General features: G+C 46.7%; 1 protein-coding gene across 2 annotated transcripts; it reads left to right on the top strand.

The window, feature by feature from the left end:
• The first annotated feature begins 2,325 nt into the window (after window positions 1-2,325).
• Window positions 2,326-8,861, top strand: LOC115141625 (transgelin-like). 2 transcript variants are annotated; one of them, XM_029680668.2, is made up of 6 exons: window positions 2,326-2,471; window positions 6,040-6,077; window positions 7,182-7,376; window positions 7,678-7,849; window positions 8,017-8,119; window positions 8,252-8,861. In XM_029680668.2, exons 2-6 carry the CDS (start codon window positions 6,066-6,068, stop codon window positions 8,388-8,390), a joined length of 621 nt encoding a protein of 206 aa, XP_029536528.1. In that variant the 5' UTR covers window positions 2,326-2,471; window positions 6,040-6,065; the 3' UTR covers window positions 8,391-8,861. The 2 variants fall into 2 exon arrangements, with proteins under 2 accessions (XP_029536528.1, XP_029536530.1); XM_029680670.2 differs by lacking the exon at window positions 6,040-6,077 and having other exon boundaries at window positions 2,328-2,471.
• Window positions 8,862-15,394: the final 6,533 nt, after the last annotated feature.

Below are 15,394 nucleotides of genomic sequence, written 5' to 3'. Positions count from 1 at the left end.
AGCAACGAGGGAAAAGTCTAAAGCCTATTCCTAAATGTTTAATAATGACTAAGGATTCAATTATAATTTCAGTTTGAGTAGATGCAACAAAAGACCTGATTATTCTATGGTAATAACTGTATAAGGAAGTGCTACTTCCACACGTCCTCAACATGGAATCCCCTGTCTGTGACATCAGCATGCCTGAGAGGGTCAGGGCAGCCCAATGACATCAGTGATACCTTGGTGACACATTGAGACAAAAGCCTTGTTTACACCTTGCGCTAACATGTGAGTTTCTCGATCTGATAAATATGATTCAATCACTATCTGAGCAAGGTTTGTCACGTCTACACATTGCATTTTAAAATGTGTCTCTTATCCGTCTACTGAGTCCATATTGTAACCAGATTAGCTGATGCTTCCGTGTATTCAAATAATTTGATAGATATTCTTTCAAAATAATATGGACTTATTTATTTTTAAGGGAATTACTGATGCCATAAGTCAATGGTGCTACCTGTCAATGATTTTATATAATGATGTATAATGACTATTTAAATGGTTTGGCCATCCAGGTACGTTTATGGTTGATTGATTTCCAGATTCCAGACACAATGCGTGTCTGACTACCTCCCGAAGTAGTCAGGAAGATCCGATCACAATCAGATCACAATGTGTCGTTTAATCTTCTACACCACTCCAAAAATGTGGGCACATTCAGAATGTGGACAAAATCAGAACAAAGGGCGCATGTTGGCACCAGGTTTAAACGGGCTAGTGATACCTTGGTGAGATGGGAGGAGACACAGTGAGACAGAAACCCCCAACAACTGACTTAATGTAGGATGTGAGGGTGTGAGGCAAAGTGAGTTTACACTACTGGGGGTCTGGCAAGAGAAGGAGTGATGGTAATAAGAAGGGAATGTGTTACTAACTACGACGTCCACACATCCTCTCTTCCCTACCCCCATTTCTCTCTCACCATACATACACACGCACGTTTGCCCAAACACAACTCAGCAGGCCAGTTGACGAGCATCTTGGACATAAAAGGTCTGCTGTGCTCTGATGGTGAGATGACTCTTGTCTTCACTCATTTATCTCTCTCAACCTCAGATTCCCTCTCCTCCTCCTCCTCCCTTTACTACTCCTCCCGCTCCTCCTCTCGCACGGCCCTCCCATCTCTGTGGTCACACATTCCCCCTCTCTCCTCTCTCCCGCTCCTCCTCTCGCACGGCCCTCCCATCTCTGTGGTCACACATTCCCCCGCTCTCCTCTCTCTCGCTCCCTCAGCAAATTTCTGAAGTCAATAACAGACTTTCTGAAATATGAAGGGGGGAAAGAACAGATGTGGTGCTAACATGATGTATTAGGGCCAAATGGACAAAGTCTGTTGTAACAGTCTGTGCCACTATCCACGGGCCTGATATCCTGATGGGCCCTTAACGACACCACCTCTATTCATCACCTCCTCCTCTAGGTCAAGCCTCTCTCTCTCTCTCTCCTCTCTCTCTCTCTCTCTCTCTCTACTCTGCTGATGGAGTGGTGTGGGGAAGTATTTGGAGTATTCCTGTTGACCAATCCAAAGCCTCCTGGCAGAGCTCCTCTCGCACTGAACAGGCCTTCCCAAATAAGGATGCACTTTTTTAACGGACAACAAAAAAGAGAAAAAACAAGAAAGAGGGGAGGAGAGAGGGAAAGTTATAGACAAAGGAGGGAGGGATGGAAGGAAAGTAGACAGAAAGCCCATGCCCTTTTAAGGCGGTGGTTTCCTTTTTACTCTCTCTCTTCCTCTCTCCTTCTTAGCTAAAGCCCTGTTTATAAATGGTGCTAACATGCGCCCTGAGTTCTGATCTTGTCCACATTCTGATTGTGCCCGATTTTTAGATACGTGTAGAATAAAAGACACATTGTGATCTGATAGTGATCAGATCTTCCTGACCACCTCTGGAGGTAGTCAGACACGCATTGTGTATGGATATAAATCATGTGTTAACAGATCTGGATGGTCAAACCATTTAAATAATCCTTATAATGTCCTTTAAAATCATTGACAGGTAGCACCATTGACTTATGGCTTCTGTAAATATGGCTTCCGTAAATACATACAAATAATTTTGAAAGAATATCTGTCAAATAATTTGCATACAGGGAGGCACCAGTTCATTTGGTCACAATGAGGACACAGTGGACGGATAGGAGACACATTTTAAAACAATGTGTAGACGCAACAAACCTTGATCAGATAGTGGTTGGGTCATATTGATGAGATCATGAAACTCACATGTTAGCACAAGGTGTATACGAGGCTGAAGAGAAGTGAAGTCATTTCAGCTTGTCTGGTCCTTTTAAGCCAGCACTTTTCCGAGGGAGGACTTTGCTGGAGCTAGAAGTATACAAACAGTCAGTCACACACACACGGACACACACACACCTCCTGACCCGGCGCTTGTACAGAGGAAAGACTCTTCGCTACATACTTTAACACAGTGAGTATATCTCTTTACTGCCACTGCTTTTCCAGTCTGAAGAACACCGTGCTGAGACGGTTGTCTGTCAGCCCTACGATGGAAGCCTTATCCTGAGTGTACAGAGCCAGAAGACCCATATGGTTGTCTGTCAGCCCTACGATGGAAGCCTTATCCTGAGTGTACAGAGCCAGAAGACCCATATGGTTGTCTGTCAGCCCTACGATGGAAGCCTTATCCTGAGTGTACAGAGCCAGAAGACCCATATGGTTGTCTGTCAGCCCTACGATGGAAGCCTTATCCTGAGTGTACAGAGCCAGAAGACCCATATGGTTGTCTGTCAGCCCTACGATGGAAGCCTTATCCTGAGTGTACAGAGCCAGAAGACCCATATGGCTGTCTGTCAGCTATGTCATAGATTTAGAGAAAAAAGTAACATTGTCAGAGCACTGTGTTCTCTAACCATGTTTTCATTGTTTCTCTAATCCTCCATACTGTATGCCTGTGTGTCTCATACTCCATCCTGTGTGTGTGACTGTGTGTGTGAATAGACACACATAGTAAAACTAATAATCTATGTGGGTTGATGTCTTGGTCAATGGGGTACCGGGTGCTAGAGCATACCTTTAGAGAGGGATGGGATATGTAGTTCTGAGAGGGATGGGGATATGTAGTTCTGATATGAGATGGGGTGTTTCTACTGTAGAATAACCATCCGAAACAGTCACAAAGATGTAAAGGTAACAGAGAAACAGTTTGACCAGTTTGGCCCTCGTGAGAGATCTGGGATAGGCAGCTCCTCTTGTAACAGACACAATTGCACAGCCCAGTTTTCACTTGCAAATGACTGACTGCCGTACATGGGCTTTGGCTAGGAATTCAATAGCCAACTAAAGTTCACGGCAAACACACTTTCCAAAGACTAAAGACACGCACACACACAGACAAAAGATGCAAACAAGTAACACAGAAACACAGCAGCTGTCATTGATTATATGCGATTAATCAATACGGTTTCTCAGCCTAATGTTTGCTGGGAGTGGACAGAAGTGTTTTTGTGAGAGACAGAGCGATAACAATGGGAAACCACAGCAGCAGCTTCAGTAGCTGTGGAGTTATCTACAGTACAGTAGGCCTAGCAGTAGCAGGAGTAAAGTCCCAGAGGCTAGCTGACCAGCAGCAGCTTCAGTAGCTGTGGAGTTATCTACAGTACAGTAGGCCTAGCAGTAGCAGGAGTAAAGTCCCAGAGGCTAGCTGACCAGCAGCAGCTTCAGTAGCTGTGGAGGTATCTACAGTACAGTAGGCCTAGCAGTAGCAGGAGTAAAGTCCCAGAGGCTAGCTGACCAGCAGCAGCTTCAGTAGCTGTGGAGTTATCTACAGTACAGTAGGCCTAGCAGTAGCAGGAGTAAAGTCCCAGAGGCTAGCTGACCAGCAGCAGCTTCAGTAGCTGTGGAGTTATCTACAGTACAGTAGGCCTAGCAGTAGCAGGAGTAAAGTCCCAGAGGCTAGCTGACCAGCAGCAGCTTCAGTAGCTGTGGAGTTATCTACAGTACAGCAGGCCTAAAGTCCCAGCTAGACCAGGCAGCTTAAAGTCCCAGAGGCTAGCAGTAGCAGGAGTAAAGTCCCAGCTAGTTGACCAGCAGCTTCAGTAGCTGTGGAGTTATCTACAGTACAGTAGGCCTAGCAGTAGCAGGAGTAAAGTCCCAGAGGCTAGCTGACCAGCAGCAGCTTCAGTAGCTGTGGAGTTATCTACAGTACAGTAGGCCTAGCAGTAGCAGGAGTAAAGTCCCAGAGGCTAGCTGACCAGCAGCAGCTTCAGTAGCTGTGGAGTTATCTACAGTACAGTAGGCCTAGCAGTAGCAGGAGTAAAGTCCCAGAGGCTAGCTGACCAGCAGCAGCTTCAGTAGCTGTGGAGTTATCTACAGTACAGTAGGCCTAGCAGTAGCAGGAGTAAAGTCCCAGAGGCTAGCTGACCAGCAGCAGTAGGAGATAAGATTATCTTGAGCTCCGTTTCAGTGGCACTGAGGCGCCGCTGGCATTACGTCATGGCTTTAGCCACAGTTCACAGACCACAGCTTTCAAAGTGTGCTTCATGGCGAGACAGCCAGCTGTGTTACCATGGCGAGACAGAAACACAGATGTAAAACAGACATGAAAGGAGCGACGGAAGGTGATGTCATATTTTCATTAGGATAAGTGGACACTGTTTCATACTGTAGTACCAGTAGTTGAGAAGCAACATGTAGTTCAGAGGCTGAATGACAATACTCCAAACACATATTCTACATGTCCTACCAAATGTAGAACTCACTATAATCAGGTCAAAAAAGAAACATAGCTACGTAATTAACACACACACACACACACACACTCTCTCTCACACACACACACACACACACTGTGGCACACAGAAGAAAGTGCCTTTCCACATTGGAGGAACAGCAGTCTTATCTCTGATGGTCAAAATGCTTGTTTATGAAGCGTAGGTCAGGACAACTGGAGGGAGAAGTAATGACATAGTTAGCAGCCTGACCTTCCTCACATTCCTCTGTAATGATGCACTGTGCGAGGGTTTGGCTGAGTGTGTTACGGTGAGGTTGGGAGCTTATCGTGGTCTGACTCCGAGGAGGAGGATGTGGGGAATATTAGGCACTTGTCTTGTCTTTGTGGTTATGAGTTCATGGTTAAGGTTCCATGAAACAACTGAGCGGCTTGAAACTCAAAAACAAAAAACTCCTGTCAAGTTTCTGTATTTTGAAGGCTTCATTATCTTGTGACTGGATTGTTGGCAGATAGTGTCTAGAAGGACTGTGCCTTGGTCTACTTCTTTGGATGATGGAGCAGCAGTAATGTGTGACTGGGCCCAGTGCCACAGCCCAGGACTGTGTGTTGATGGCTCCCAATGAAAAACAACGCGGTGACCTCAGATACATGCTCTTAATGCCAATGTTCAACACATGACTGCTGGCTCAGAAAACTAGGTTAATGGCAGCTGATCGATACATTTTCTCTTAAGTGTTGTCTGACTTAAACTGATGAGTCAGTATGGGAATGAGGAAGTGGAGGAGCATAACGTGTGTTTTTTGAGCTTATCGTTCAAATTCTAGGCATGGAAGGGTCCACGCTGACCTTGTGGTGGAGTGTGAGTAGTTGGGTGGAGAAAGAGAGATCTGTTTCGGCATCATCTCCAACTGTGAAAATACACACTTAGAAAAAAAGGTGCTATCTAGAATCTAAAGGGGTTCTTCGGCTGTAACTATAGGAGAACCCTTTGAAAACCCCTTTCTGGTTGCAGGTTAAAAACCTTGTGGTTACAAGTAGAACCCTTTTGGGTTCAATGTAGAACACTTTCCACAGAGAGTTCTTCCTGGAACCAAAAAGGGTTCTCCTATGAGGACAGCCGAAGAACCCTTATGGAACTCTTGTGTGGATAAGGGAACGGTCTCCTTATGAGACATAGATGAAGTGTCTTACATTACTGTTGCCATTGGCTACCCCATCCAACAGCAATCTGGGGAAGGACCCCGCATGACGTCCAATCGGGATGAAGGTGAATTACAGGTGGTAACATTTAACCTTTAACCCCCAGGCACATCGTGGTATCCTGACATCAAGATGGCAAACAAGGTGACAAGAGTGCACTGATATGGGCTTTGCACTTGGCAGCTTGGCCCAAAAGCGACAGTTTTGCAAGCAATGGTGTTGGTGACGCCTAGTGTGTTTAAGAGAGAGAGGCAGAGATCCAAAAAGAGAGAGAGATTCTGCTGATTCTAGGGCTCCCATTGTACAGCAATTTGGCTCCTGATATTTAGTTCTGTAATTAATGCATAGGGGCTGAACTGGTGTGCATTTGGAGACAATCGCCTTTGGGAGGGAGCGGCTCAATTACACGCCTTTATAAATGCATGACATCTATATATATGTGTGTGTGTGTAAGTGTTCGCAGGCATATTTGTTTGTGAGTGAATCTGCCATTTGTCCAATGTCTTCATGTGTCCGCATGCGAATCTGCCCACATATCCACAGAGCTGTTGGAAATGGCTTGACTTGCAACTAAGGTAATATCTGTTTCAGCCAAAGGCCAATGGATAAAGGAGTCCCTTCGTATTAGTCATGATAGCAGATCATAGCACAAGTGACATGCAAATGAGTGTACATACTCACCTCAGGCACAACTGATATGGAAACTCATACATTAGACATAGTCAATGTGACAATGTCATCTGAACCAGGGAATACTTTCACGTCTAATACCAGATCAAGATGATCTCAAGACATTATAGAACAGGGAGCCTCAACTAGATTCAGCCGCAGGATGATTTTTTCTTCAGCGGATGGTCAGGGGACCGGAACATAATTACAAATCATTTGTAAACTGCAAATTGACCGCAAGAAGCCCAACTGGGTATAATATTTGACGAAAACATAATCATTTCAAACTTCGCTTACATTTGTTTACAATTACATACTGTATATCTCTCTATTTTGCGTGTGAATGCTTTGAAACAAATGTTCAAAATTCAAATCACTTGGCTGGTGTTTTTAGTATTTTATGTCCAACAATAAACTAATATAAAAAATCTATACCTTGGGGGGCCAAATGAAATCCACTAGTTGGGGGAACCCTATCACAGAGCAACTCCCTTCACTCACATTAATATCAATATTTCCTCTATTTAATATCTGTTCTACTCCACTCTGTCTCTCCCGCTATCCCTCTCGGTGGGAAAGGGTCCCCAGGTAGGCATGGCCAACAAAGGTCCATCTTATGGCATGAGCCGTGTGGTGCAGGACAAGATTGACAAGAAGTACGACGCTGAGGTGGAGGAGCTTTTGGTGCAGTGGATTGTGGCCCAGTGTGGATCTGGAGTTGGGAAGCCCGAATCTGGCAAACTGGGCTTCCAGGACTGGCTTAAGGACGGATGTGTGAGTACCAACCCAATGCCCCTCAGAATGAAACATACATTTCAACTTAATGGCATTCAGAATTCATATTAGCCATTTATTTGAACCACCTTTATTCAGTCTAAAGATTTGTGTCATCAGGAAAAGAGAACAGAGAAACAAACCCTTTGGAAATCAGATTATGATCATAAACCTGTACATTTAAAAACAACAATGTGCCAAGTATCGAACCTTGGGGGACCCCACAAGAGTATATGACGGTACAGATGGTTCTTTTCTGCCAACATACTCTTACTCTTGTCTTTATGTTCCTATTCCCCAGGTCCTGAGTGAGCTCATTAACAGTCTGCATAAGGACAACAAGCCCATCAAAAAGATAGCCAGCTCAAGCATGGCCTTCAAACAGATGGAGCAGATCTCACAGTTCCTAACTGCTGCCGAGAGCTTCGGTGTCATCAAGACCGACATGTTCCAGACCGTGGACCTCTGGGAAGGTTCGCAAAGCATGTCCATCTCATCAAACAGTCACAACAATGACAACACAGGGCATTACATATGCCACAGATAACAGCGGATGTGGTGTGGGGAACATACAACGGTGTGGTGTACTGTAGCTACGGGGTGGGGACTTAAAGACCCTGCTGTGATTTTGTGGTGACAGGGAAGGATTTGGCTGCAGTCCAGAGGACACTGATGTCCCTCGGCAGCGTGGCGGTCACCAAGGATGACGGCAATTACCGCGGCGACCCCAACTGGTTCTTCAAGTGAGTTTAGAAAAATGTGAAGAGTGATGGTGTTGCTGGTGTATTCAGTCAGTGCTGGAGCTGTTTAGAGCTGGGGTGTGTATTGTGCTGTGCCAGTCTGTGTTTGAGTTCATTGTTCATGTACCCTTGCAGGAAAGCCCAGGAGAACCGGAGGGAGTTCACAGACGACCAGTTGAAGGCGGGGAAGGGTGTGATTGGCCTGCAGATGGGCTCCAACAAAGGGGCGAGCCAGACTGGCATGTCGTACGGGGCCACCCGACAGATCCAATAATAACAACCAAACCACTGACCCTTGTCCTTTCCCTTCTCCACCACACCCTGCACTGCCCTCTCAACCCCCCTTCGCCCTCTCACTGCAGCTACGACAGGCCCCATAGATGAAGTCTTAATGGCTCAAATCAACTTTATCCCAGTGTAGTAGGAACAGTCTCACTAGTACCACACAACACTATGACCAGCCCAATATTACAACCCAAATCTACACTGCAAATACCATATGTGAAATGTGAGTCTTAAGGTGAAAAGGGCAACATGCATATACAGCTGTCAATCACTCATCGTCAAACGCAATTCTCATGTTTACATGAGACTGATATCTGAATCATAGAGAAGGCACTGAAGCGACCAAACTACGCCTTCTTAGTACAAGGACATTCTATCCAAATGTAGAAACATTGAGAGATTGCTTGAGAGGTCGTTTGAAAAATGCCAAATAAAAGGAAGGAAATGAGGTTGAAGTTCATTGCGTCTCCAGTGTTATGGATGAGTTTTTCAAGTTAACAGCGCTATATACTGTATGTACCAATCCCTGCCAACTGCTATGACCGCTAACAGACCCATATTTTTTGTAGTCTTATTAGCTCCATTTGTCCTAGGCCTCCCACAGTGAAAAAGCAGAAATTCACTACATTCATTCATCTGCTTGCTCTGCACTCATATTTAGCCTCACATTGAAGCGTTTAACCCGTGTATTTTCAGGACAACCAGGGCTACAAAGTAGAAAAGAACAATGACATAAACAGTGGCATTCATGAGTTTTATCGACAAATGTCAATATACAAATAAGGTCCGCTAAGCAAAAACCTGATTTGTTTCATAAGAATAAGTACAGCAATTGTTTGCTCAGTGGAACATGAATATCCAATTAGTCAGTGACAACTGTGTGGAGTTGAGTTTGACAGCAACCATGTGAGCTTATTACAGTATTATAGACACAGTCCTGGGATTTCCTATGATCTTCTATGTAGAAGAAGCGCGTAGCTTCTAACGACTCATGTCAGCTTTTTACAGATGGTCATAATACCTTGTCAGAACGACGGTTTGAGCTACTTTACTTATGTTTTTGTGAGAATAATCATGTTTGTGATCTGCCCTGGTCTCAAACACCGCTCTGGCTCTGCCCCCATTAAAACACAGACACACAGTTTAAACAAGGGTTAGACGTCCAAAACACGCCAGCGATAGTGGGACTCAAGAATGATATTGAAACTATTTTCATGCTAAATTCCCATAGTTTGATTAAGGGAGATTATGGAAAGGATCCCGCGGTGACTTGCACAGCAAAACACAGGCTTCCAGTTCAGTAAATAAAAATACAATCTTTAATATGTTTCAGTTCATAAAAATCATCAAACTCTGATATATAGATGTACAACACACACATATTACAGTTGATAAAACAAATAAAAAAAACACATTCAACCCCACACTCAGATCCCAAATCAAGTTCAAGTACTGGAAAAATGTATACAGTCTGCACAAAATAACATCCCAAACAGAAGGTCTGTTTACAAATAATTAACTTCAAAGATGCACAGAAATCGCTCCATCGTTTCCTGGTTGCTAAAATACGAATAGTTTGCGTAATTTCAGTTTGTGACAAAACAAGCAGTCATTGTGTAGAGAACCACCGTACCATCTAAACCGCTTTGAAATAGATTTTCCATAATCAAAAATATTGTATATTCAGCTGTTTAAAGTTAGTGTACAAAACCGAAAGTAAAATAAGCAAAAACTTTCGAACGGGAAGCATAGAAATAGCACACATAGAACAAATCTACCGCTTCTTAGACAGGAATGAATGATCTCCCATTTCTATACGAACTTGGTCCGGTCGCCCAAAAACTTACATATTGTAGCTTTAAAGCTGCTACACACAGGATTTCTTTGAATTTATGCATTGTAATTTCAGAAAAATGTCCATAATATATCTGGCGCTAATAGTGGAATGAAAGTGTTTCACAGTATCACTTATCCGCTAGTGTTGGGATTGGCTGCGATATTTGCATACTGATTTCTCCCACCGGAATGTAATCTGTTGTCAAAATGGGAAAGCTGTTCTGAATTCGTGGCTGTGTTATCTAGTGGAAATGATTCATTTCCTAGTTGCAAAAATTCTACACTGTTCGCTCAATTTCAGTTTGCGAGAAAACAAGCACGGAATAGTGTCGGTAATCATTGTACCATCTAAAATCGTCGCAATATATATATATATATATATATTTTTTACAGCTGTTTGAAGCTGTTGGACCAAAACAAAAGCAACTTGGTCTAACATCCAAAGGTCACCCAGTCAAATTGACAATTGTGGGAATCATTTGAGTCAACATGGAACATTATCCCTGTGGAATGCTTGACACCTTGTAGAGTCCATGCCATGACAAATCGACTGTTCTGAGGGCAACTCAATATTAGGAAGGTGTTTCATGTTTCGTACACAGTATTAGACATTTTCTGAAATTACAATGCAATCATTTGAACAAATCCTATTAATAAAATAAATAATTTAAAAAGCAGCCATAATCTCAAGAGCACTCCATCACTCTCACACCGTCACACATCCCCAAAACCATTTACATTTAAAACACATTCACACGCACAGCATTGTAATGCCTTCCCATGGTGCACACCTAATAAACTTTGGAAGACTGACTTAAACTGCAAGGGCTGGTTACGGACCCAGACTATAACCTAATCCTGGGCTAAAAAGCATTTCTAACGGATATTCGTAATTGATCTTGCTTTTTAGTCCAGGATAATCATTGTCCAGGAAACCACCCCAGGAGTGCTGCTCTGTCTGGTTGTCCAGCATGCCATCTAATCCCACAGTAAAAGACCCAGGTAAGGGACTGAACCAAACTAGTGATACACACTTCAACCCAAAGACCAAGCCAAACTACCACCTCTATAGCACTGCTAGGTGAGACCGGAGGGTCCTGAGAGATCCAGAGGGTTTAGGTTGCTCCCCCGCAGTACACTTACTCACATACGCTTGGGGCTCTGCAACGCTGATAAAAGGCCACAGGCTTGGGGCTCTGCAACGCTGATATAAGGCCACAGGCTTGGGGCTCTGCAACGCTGATATAAGGCCACAGGCTTGGGGCTCTGCAACGCTGATATAAGGCCACAGGCTTGGGTCTCTGCAACGCTGATATATGGCCACAGGCTTGGGTCTCTGCAACGCTGATATAAGGCCACAGGCTTGGGGCTCTGCAACGCTGATATATGGCCACAGGCTTGGGTCTCTGCAACGCTGATAAAAGGCCACAGGCTTGGGTCTCTGCAACGCTGATAAAAGGCCACAGGCTTGGGTCTCTGCAACGCTGATATAAGGCCACAGGCTTGGTCTCTGCAACGCTGATATAAGGCCACAGGCTTGGGGCTCTGCAACGCTGATAAAAGGCCACAGGCTTGGGTCTCTGCAACGCTGATATAAGGCCACAAGCTTGGGGCTCTGCAACGCTGATAAAAGGCCACAGGCTTGGGGCTCTAAAAGGCAAGCTTGGGTCTCGCTGATAAAAGGCCACAAGCTTGGGTCTCTGCAACGCTGATATAAGGCCACAGGCTTGGGTCTCTGCAACGCTGATATAAGGCCACAGGCTTGGGGCTCAGCAACGCTGATATAAGGCCACAGGCTTGGGTCTCTGCAACGCTGATATAAGGCCACAGGCTTGGGTCTCTGCAACGCTGATAAAAGGCCACAGGCTTGGGGCTCAGCAACGCTGATATAAGGCCACAGGCTTGGGTCTCTGCAACGCTGATATAAGGCCACAGGCTTGGGTCTCTGCAACGCTGATAAAAGGCCACAGGCTTGGGTCTCTGCAACGCTGATATAAGGCCACAAGCTTGGGGCTCTGCAACGCTGATAAAAGGCCACAGGCTTGGGGCTCTGCAACGCTGATAAAAGGCCACAAGCTTGGGTCTCTGCAACGCTGATATAAGGCCACAGGCTTGGGTCTCTGCAACGCTGATATAAGGCCACAGGCTTGGGGCTCAGCAACGCTGATATAAGGCCACAGGCTTGGGTCTCTGCAACGCTGATATAAGGCCACAGGCTTGGGTCTCTGCAACGCTGATAAAAGGCCACAGGCTTGGGGCTCAGCAACGCTGATATAAGGCCACAGGCTTGGGTCTCTGCAACGCTGATATAAGGCCACAGGCTTGGGTCTCTGCAACGCTGATAAAAGGCCACAGGCTTGGGGCTCAGCAACGCTGATATAAGGCCACAGGCTTGGGTCTCTGCAACGCTGATATAAGGCCACAGGCTTGGGTCTCTGCAACGCTGATATAAGGCCACAGGCTTGGGGCTCTGCAACGCTGATATAAGGCCACAGGCTTGGGGCTCCGCAACGCTGATATAAGGCCACAGGCTTGGGGCTCCGCAAAGCTGATATAAGGCCACAGGCTTGGGTCTCCGCAACGCTGATATAAGGCCACAGGCTTGGGTCTCTGCAACGCTGATAAAAGGCCACAGGCTTGGGTCTCTGCAACGCTGATATAAGGCCACAGGCTTGGGGCTCTGCAACGCTGATAAAAGGCCACAGGCTTGGGGCTCAGCAACGCTGATATATGGCCACAGGCTTGGGTCTCTGCAACGCTGATATAAGGCCACAGGCTTGGGTCTCTGCAACGCTGATATAAGGCCACAGGCTTGGGGCTCTGCAACGCTGATAAAAGGCCACAGGCTTGGGGCTCAGCAACGCTGATATATGGCCACAGGCTTGGGTCTCTGCAACGCTGATAAAAGGCCACAGGCTTGGGGCTCTGCAACGCTGATATAAGGCCAAAGGCTTGGGTCTCTGCAACGCTGATAAAAGGCCACAGGCTTGGGTCTCTGCAACGCTGATAAAAGGCCACAGGCTTGGGTCTCTGCAACGCTGATAAAAGGCCACAGGCTTGGGGCTCAGCAACGCTGATAAAAGGCCACAGGCTTGGGTCTCTGCAACGCTGATATATGGCCACAGGCTTGGGGCTCTGCAACGCTGATATAAGGCCACAGGCTTGGGTCTCTGCAACGCTGATATAAGGCCACAGGCTTGGGTCTCTGCAACGCTGATATAAGGCCACAGGCTTGGGGCTCTGCAACGCTGATATAAGGCCACAGGCTTGGGTCTCTGCAACGCTGATATAAGGCCACAGGCTTGGGTCTCTGCAACGCTGATATAAGGCCACAGGCTTGGGTCTCAGCAACGCTGATATAAGGCCACAGGCTTGGGTCTCTGCAACGCTGATATAAGGCCACAGGCTTGGGTCTCTGCAACGCTGATATAAGGCCACATGCTTGGGTCTCTGCAACGCTGATATAAGGCCACAGGCTTGGGTCTCTGCAACGCTGATATAAGGCCACAGGCTTGGGTCTCTGCAACGCTGATATAAGGCCACAGGCTTGGGTCTCTGCAACGCTGATATAAGGCCACAGGCTTGGGGCTCAGCAACGCTGATATATGGCCACAGGCTTGGGTCTCTGCAACGCTGATATAAGGCCACAGGCTTGGGGCTCTGCAACGCTGATAAAAGGCCACAGGCTTGGGGCTCAGCAACGCTGATATATGGCCACAGGCTTGGGTCTCTGCAACGCTGATAAAAGGCCACAGGCTTGGGGCTCTGCAACGCTGATATAAGGCCACAGGCTTGGGTCTCTGCAACGCTGATAAAAGGCCACAGGCTTGGGTCTCTGCAACGCTGATAAAAGGCCACAGGCTTGGGGCTCAGCAACGCTGATAAAAGGCCACAGGCTTGGGTCTCTGCAACGCTGATATAATGCCACAGGCTTGGGTCTCTGCAACGCTGATATAATGCCACAGGCTTGGGTCTCTGCAACGCTGATAAAAGGCCACAGGCTTGGGTCTCTGCAACGCTGATAAAAGGCCACAGGCTTGGGTCTCTGCAACGCTGATATAAGGCCACAAGCTTGGGTCTCTGCAACGCTGATATATGGCCACAGGCTTGGGTCTCTGCAACGCTGATATAAGGCCACAGGCTTGGGGCTCTGCAACGCTGATATATGGCCACAGGCTTGGGGCTCTGCAACGCTGATATAAGGCCACAGGCTTGGGTCTCTGCAACGCTGATATAAGGCCACAGGCTTGGGTCTCTGCAACGCTGATATAAGGCCACAGGCTTGGGGCTCTGCAACGCTGATATAAGGCCACAGGCTTGGGTCTCTGCAACGCTGATATAAGGCCACAGGCTTGGTCTCTGCAACGCTGATATAATGCCACAGGCTTGGGGCTCTGCAACGCTGATAAAAGGCCACAGGCTTGGGTCTCAGCAACGCTGATATAATGCCACAGGCTTGGTCTCTGCAACGCTGATATAATGCCACAGGCTTGGGGCTCTGCAACGCTGATATAAGGCCACAGGCTTGGGTCTCTGCAACGCTGATAAAAGGCCACAGGCTTGGGTCTCTGCAACGCTGATATAAGGCCACAGGCTTGGGTCTCTGCAACGCTGATATAAGGCCACAGGCTTGGGTCTCTGCAACGCTGATAAAAGGCCACAGGCTTGGGGCTCTGCAACGCTGATATAATGCCACAGGCTTGGGTCTCTGCAACGCTGATATAAGGCCACAGGCTTGGTCTCTGCAACGCTGATATAATGCCACAGGCTTGGGGCTCTGCAACGCTGATATAAGGCCACAGGCTTGGGTCTCTGCAACGCTGATATAATGCCACAGGCTTGGTCTCTGCAACGCTGATAAAAGGCCACAGGCTTGGGTCTCTGCAACGCTGATATAAGGCCACAGGCTTGGGTCTCTGCAACGCTGATATAAGGCCACAGGCTTGGGTCTCTGCAACGCTGATATAAGGCCACAGGCTTGGGTCTCTGCAACGCTGATATAAGGCCACAAGCTTGGGTCTCTGCAACGCTGATATAAGGCCACAAGCTTGGGTCTCTGCAACGCTGATAAAAGGCCACAGGCTTGGGTCTCTGCAACGCTGATATAAGGCCACAGGCTTGGGGCTCTGCAACGCTGATAAAAGGCCACAGGCTTGG

Source organism: Oncorhynchus nerka, linkage group LG14, assembly GCF_034236695.1.
Source record: "Oncorhynchus nerka isolate Pitt River linkage group LG14, Oner_Uvic_2.0, whole genome shotgun sequence".
Taxonomy (NCBI): domain Eukaryota; kingdom Metazoa; phylum Chordata; class Actinopteri; order Salmoniformes; family Salmonidae; genus Oncorhynchus; species Oncorhynchus nerka.
This window is presented reverse-complemented; position numbering and strand designations above follow the sequence as displayed.

Coding starts and splice junctions, on each gene's coding strand:
- LOC115141625 (XM_029680668.2), top strand. Junction 7,377..7,677: donor ACTGGCTTAAGGACGGATGT/GTGAGTACCAAC, acceptor CCTATTCCCCAG/GTCCTGAGTGAGCTCATTAA. Junction 7,850..8,016: donor GACCGTGGACCTCTGGGAAG/GTTCGCAAAGCA, acceptor TTGTGGTGACAG/GGAAGGATTTGGCTGCAGTC.